This window comes from Nicotiana sylvestris, chromosome 7, assembly GCF_000393655.2.
Source record: "Nicotiana sylvestris chromosome 7, ASM39365v2, whole genome shotgun sequence".
NCBI classification, from domain to species: Eukaryota; Viridiplantae; Streptophyta; class Magnoliopsida; order Solanales; family Solanaceae; genus Nicotiana; species Nicotiana sylvestris.
The window spans coordinates 150751578-150757742 of NC_091063.1; the positions used below are offsets into that span (position 1 = coordinate 150751578).

Here is a 6165-nt window from a genome sequence, read left to right on the forward strand (position 1 = left end):
ACATAGTGGGGAAAGTATTAGAAAGTCAAAAGATTATCTTCCACGAAGATGAACTACCACATGAGGGACTGAATCACAATCGGGCATTACATATTACAGTGCAATTTGAAGACAAATTCATTGTCAGGGTCTTGGTTGACAGAGGTTCAAGCCTAAATATTTGTCCATTGGACACTCTGAAAAGGTTGGACAAAGGTTTCCATGAAATACGGGTAGGAAGCATGAACGTGAAAGCTTTTGATGGGTCCCAAAGGACCACGATCGGGGAAATCAATCTTTGCTTGCAGATGGGGCCAACTTGGTTCGATATCTAGTTTCAGGTGCTTGACATACCAGTCTCATATAATCTTCTATTGGGCCGACCATGGATCCATACTGCTGGAGCCGTGCCTTCCACACTATATCAAGCCGTGAAGTTCAAATGGAATCGTCAGGAGGTGATCATTCATTGAGATGGGAGTAACCCTATTTATACTAGTCACACCATCCCGGCTATTGGACATAGAAGAAGGCTAGGAGGGGAAACCTATTATCACATTGAACGGGTCAATGCCATCGAAAAGGATAAATGGTGGAGCAGTAAAATAGAAAGCATGTTGTCTTGGTCTGGATATAAACCCGGAAAAGGATTGGGAAAGAACCTTTAAGGTATCACCAAATCAATACAGCTGAAAAATCATGGTACCACCTTTCAGCTCGGATACCAGTACATATGGCAAGAGTATAGAAATTGGTCGCCTCCATGGCATGGACCATACTACCCTCTCGAGCAACCAGTGCCACGTTTGGAACAAGCTTTTCACCAAGCTAATATGATATGGGGGACTACAGAAGAGGAAGCACTAGCTGGGTTGAAGAATTTATTCTTGGAGGATGAGGACATGGATTGCAATGCCATAATTGAGGAGGAGGGGGAAGAAGGCCTCACCATTCAAACCATAAAGAAGGGAGTTGTTCTCAGGAATTAGACCGCTACACCATCCCGAATCCACCGAGTCCCTTGGTAGCTTGGCAGATTCTACTTCTATAGCCATTCTAGGCATTTAAGATTTCCCGTAATTTTGTTTTAAGATTACTTGTTTCAAAATAAATGCTCGATTCATCGAGCTGTACTTTGTCTAGATGATTTTTTAATTTTAATCAAACGCATTTGCTCTTTATAATTCACTACTTTCTTTACACATTTCCTTTCTACAGCGTTATTATTACTTTTTCTGATGAACCAGTGACTATGACATGTAATGAGGCAATACAACATGAGAATAGTGATTCATATGAAGAAGATAAAATACCCGAGGAAATTGTCAGTGAGGTTGAAAACTTTGAGAATAAGCCTAAGTCCAATCTGGATGAGACCAAAGGAGTAAATTTGGGAGACGCTGAAACCGTCAAGGAGACTCGCATCAGCATTCACTTGTCACCAACAGAGAAAGAGGAGTACATTCGCTTCCTAAAAGAGTATGAGGATATTTTTGCATGGTCATATGATGACATGACCGGCTTGAGCACGTCTATAGTGTCTCACAAGTTTCCTACTAATCCCATGTGTCTGCCAGTCAAGTAGAAACTCCAAAAGTTCAAACCAGATATGAGCCTGAAAATCAAGGAGGAAGTTACCAAGCAGATCAAAGCCAAAGTTCTCCGTGTGGTTGAGTACCCAACTTGGTTAGCTAACATTGTGCCAGTTCCAAAGAAGGATGGGAAGGTCAGAGTATGTGTTGACTACCGGGATTTAAATAGAGCAAGTCCCAAGGACGACTTCCCACTACCAAATATACATATCCTGATTGATAATTGCGCCAAGCATGAACTCCAATCCTTTGTAGATTGCTTCGCGGGTTATCACCAGATCTGGATGGACGAAGAAGATATAGAGAAGACAACTTTTATTACACCATGGGGAGTATACTGCTATAAGATGATGCCATTTGGTCTAAAGAATGCTGGGGCTACCTACATGAGAGCCATGACAACTATCTTCCATGATATGATACACAAGGAAATAGAGGTGTATGTGGATGATGTCATCATCAAATCCAATAGGGTCGCGGATCATATAGCAGACTTGAAAAAGTTCTTTGACAGGTTAAGGAGGTACAATCTAAAGCTAAACCCCGCAAAGTGTACATTCAAGGTTCCCGTAAGGAAGTTATTGGGATTCATCATCAACCATCGAGGGATCGAGTTAGATCCATCCAAAGTCAAGGCTATTTAGGAGTTACCGCCACCTAGGAGCAAAAAGGATGTGATGAGATTCCTAGGACGTCTCAACTATATCAGTCGCTTCATAGCACAGTCCACAGTCATATGTGAACCCATCTTCAAGATGCTGAGGAAATATGCCGAGACAAGCTGGACCGAGGATTGTCAGAAAGCTTTTGACAAGATCAAGCAGTACCTGTCTACACCACCAGTTATGGTCCTACCGAAACCAGGACGGCCTTTGTTACTCTATCTATCTGTGTTGAATGGGGCCTTCGGATGTGTCATTGGACAACATGATGAGACAGGAAGAAAAGAGCAAGCCATATATTACTTGAGTAAGAAGTTCACACCTTACGAAGCACGGTACTCTCTGCTAGAGCGCACTTGTTGTGCTTTAACTTGAACGGCCCAGAAGTTAAGGCATTACTTCTGTGCCTACACTACATACCTCATATCCAGGATGGACCCTCTAAAGTACATATTCCAGAAACCCATACCGATTGGAAAGTTGGCCAAATGGCAGATACTATTAAGTGAGTTCGATATCGCCTACGTAACTCAAAAGGCGGTCAAAGGGCAAGCATTGGCAGATCACCTTGCTAAAAATTCGGTGGGAGGAGCGTACGAACCTTTGAAGACGTATTTTCCTGATGAAGAAGTATCATTTGTAGGAAAAGACATTACCAAAGCATATGACGGCTGGAGGATGTTCTTTGATGGAGCTGCAAATTTCAGATGAGTGGGCATTGGAGCAGTTTTGGTATCAGAAATGGGTCAACATTATCCGGTATCTGCTAAACTCAGATTTCTCTGTACCAACAATATGGCAGAGTATGAAGCTTGCATACTAGGGCTCAACATGGTAGTCGACATGAACATTCAGGAGTTGTTGGTAATTGATGATGTAGATTTTATTGTGCACCAGGTACAAGGAGAGTGGGCCACCAAGAATTTCAAGATATTGCCATATCTGCACCATGTGTAGGAATTGAGAAAGAGGTTCACGAAGATAGAATTCTGACATGAGCCCAGAATTCAGAATGAGTTTGTCGATGCATTGGCCACTTTGTCATCCATGATACAATATTTAGATAAGAATTATATTGATCCTATCCCGGTGAGAATTCATAATCAGTCGGCATATTGCGCCCATATTGAAGAAGAAACATTTGGAAAACCTTGGTTCCATGACATCAAGGAGTATTTGGCGAAATGAGACTATCCCGAGCATACGAACCACACTCAGAAACACACACTCCGGAGATTATCCAATCACTTCTTCCACAGTGGAGGAAATCTTTACAGAAGAACTTCCGATTTGCGATTGCTAAGATGTGTCGACGCAAAAGAAGCTTCTAAACTACTTAAGGACGTACATGTTGGGACATGTGGCCCGCACATGAATGGTTTTGTCTTGGCTAAGAAGATACTTAAGGTCGGTTGCTTTTGGATGACCATGGAGACAGATTGCGTCCAGTACGTTCGCAAATGCTACCAATGCCAAGTGCATGCCGATATGATAAAAGCAACGCCAAGTGAGCTCAATGCAACAAGCTCACCTTGGCCATTCGCCGCCTGGGGAATGGATGTCATTGGTCCAATCGAGCCTACTTCTTCAAATGGGCACAGGTTTATTCTGGTAGCCATTGATTACTTCACAAAATGGGTAGAGGCTACATCTTACAAAGCTGTAACCAAGAAGTCATCACAGATTTTGTCAAAGATCGAATTGTTTGCCGATTCGGTGTTCCCAAACCATTGTTACTGATAATGCCGCCAATATCAACAGTGATCTGATGAAAGCTATGTATGAAACTTTCAAAATCAAGCACAAGAATTCCACAGCCTACAGAACTCAGATGAATGGAGTCGTAGAAGCCGCCAACAAAAACATCAAGAAGATACTAAGAAAGATGGTAGAGAATCACAAACAGTGGCACAAAAAGCTACCTTTTGCTTTATTGGGATATCGTACTACAGTTCGAACATCAACCGGGGCAACTCCCTACATGTTGGTTTATGGTACCTAAGCCATCATTCTAGCCGAGGTAGAGATTCCTTCTTTAAGAATCATACAGGAAGCTGAACTCAGCGACGTAGAGTGGATAAGAAGTTGCTATGAACAATTGGCCCTCATCATTGGAAAAAAGATGAACGCAATGTGTCATGGCCAACTTTATCAGAACAGAATGTCCAGAGCTTTCAACAAAAGGGTCAAACCACGTCAATTCGCACCAGGTCAGTTGGTGCTAAAGAAGATCTTCCAACATAGAGATGAAGCCAAAGGGAAATTCTCTCCCAACTGGCAAGGCCCGTACATGGTTCACAGGGTGCTGACAGGAGGAACACTCATACCTGCAGAAATGGATGGAGAAATCTAGACAAAACCAATCAATTCAGACGCAATCAAGAGATACTATGCTTAGATTATTTACATTTTTCTCATCTGATGTAATTGAACTACGCTTGACCTGATTCCCATTTAAGAGGGGATACGTAGGCAGCCTTATGGGTTCGGTTATATCATAATAAAATTTTCATTTCCCCAAGGTCAGAAACTGGGGCATAATTTTAAGGAGGGCCCTCAAAATTCCGGAGCAAGTCCAGCCAATGCCAACATGTGTCAGACGGTCAGTAATCAGTTAAGAAACTGGGCAGAATTTTGAGAAGGATTCTTAAAATTTCGAACAAGGTTCAGCAAGGCCTATTATCCGCAAATAGTCGAAGGATCATCTACTAAACTGGGGCAGAATTTTGAAGAGGGCCCTCAAAATTCCGACATAAGAGAACTGCAATGCCTTTGAGACGTGTTACAGTCACTAGTTCATCTAAATGTATCAATATACTTTTGAAATGACTCTATTTTTATCAAACAATTGCGTATTTTTCGAAAAACTCTATTTCTATAACAGTCACGTGTTATCTAGGGGAACTTGAAAGGGGCTTTCAGGGTGGGGCAAAGCAAAGTCGGTAGATGAAGCACGAACCAACCTCCCCCCCCCCCACAAAACTTACAATTTTTCTTTGAACGTAGGCATACCTGACATGGTAATAACATCCATAAATACATACACGTAACAAATTCGCTATCAATCAGGACATCAGACACCGAATGTATCTCCAGCTAAGACATACACTACTCTTATTTGTTACTCGCTCCTTGCATGAGGCTAATCCTTGCCTCCATACTTGCATGAGGCTAATCCCTGCCTCCCATATTTGCATGAGGCTAATCCCTGCCTCCATATTTGCGTGAGGCTATTTCTTGCCTCCACACCTGCATGAGGCTAATCCTTGCCTCCACACCTGCATGAGGCTAATCCTTGCCTCCATACCTGCATGAGGCTAATCCCTGCCTCCATACCTGCATGAGGCTAATCCCTTCCTCCCTAGTTGCATGAGGCTAATCCTTGCCTCCATACCTGCATAAGGCTAATCCTTGCCTCCATATTTGCATGAGGCTAATCCTTGCCTCCATATTTGCATGAGGCTAATCCCTGCCTCCCTATTTGCATGAGGCTAATCCTTGACTCCACACCTGCATGAGGCCAATCCTTGTCTCCACACCTGCATGAGGCTAATCCTTGTCTCCACACCTGCATGAGGCTAATCCTTGCCTCCACATCTGCATGAGGCTAATCCCTACCTCCATATTTGCATGAGGCTAATCCTTGCCTCCGTACTTGCATGAGGCTAATCCTTGTCTCCCCACTTGCATGAGGCTAATCATTGCCTCCATACTTGCATGAGTCTAATCCTTGCCTCCCCATCTGCATGGTATTAAGCGATGTCCCTCTTCGCACAAATATTGCTCTATTTCTAGTACTATATACTCACTTTTCAATCGGGCTAAGCTCTGCCCTTCATTTCACAAGACTAAGCTTTGTTTTGTTAGCATCATTACTGCATATCATGGGCTGATATATCGCCAATCTATCCGAAGGCGTCATAGTCTAAAAG

The 6165-nt window shown here is 42.9% G+C and overlaps 1 protein-coding gene across 1 annotated transcript; it reads left to right on the top strand.

Moving 5' to 3' along the window:
- The first annotated feature begins 2326 nt into the window (after window positions 1-2326).
- Window positions 2327-2944, top strand: LOC138873953 (uncharacterized). Its single transcript, XM_070152445.1, has 2 exons — window positions 2327-2568; window positions 2665-2944. The coding sequence occupies exons 1-2, from the start codon at window positions 2327-2329 to the stop codon at window positions 2942-2944; spliced, it is 522 nt and encodes a 173-aa protein (XP_070008546.1).
- Window positions 2945-6165: the final 3221 nt, after the last annotated feature.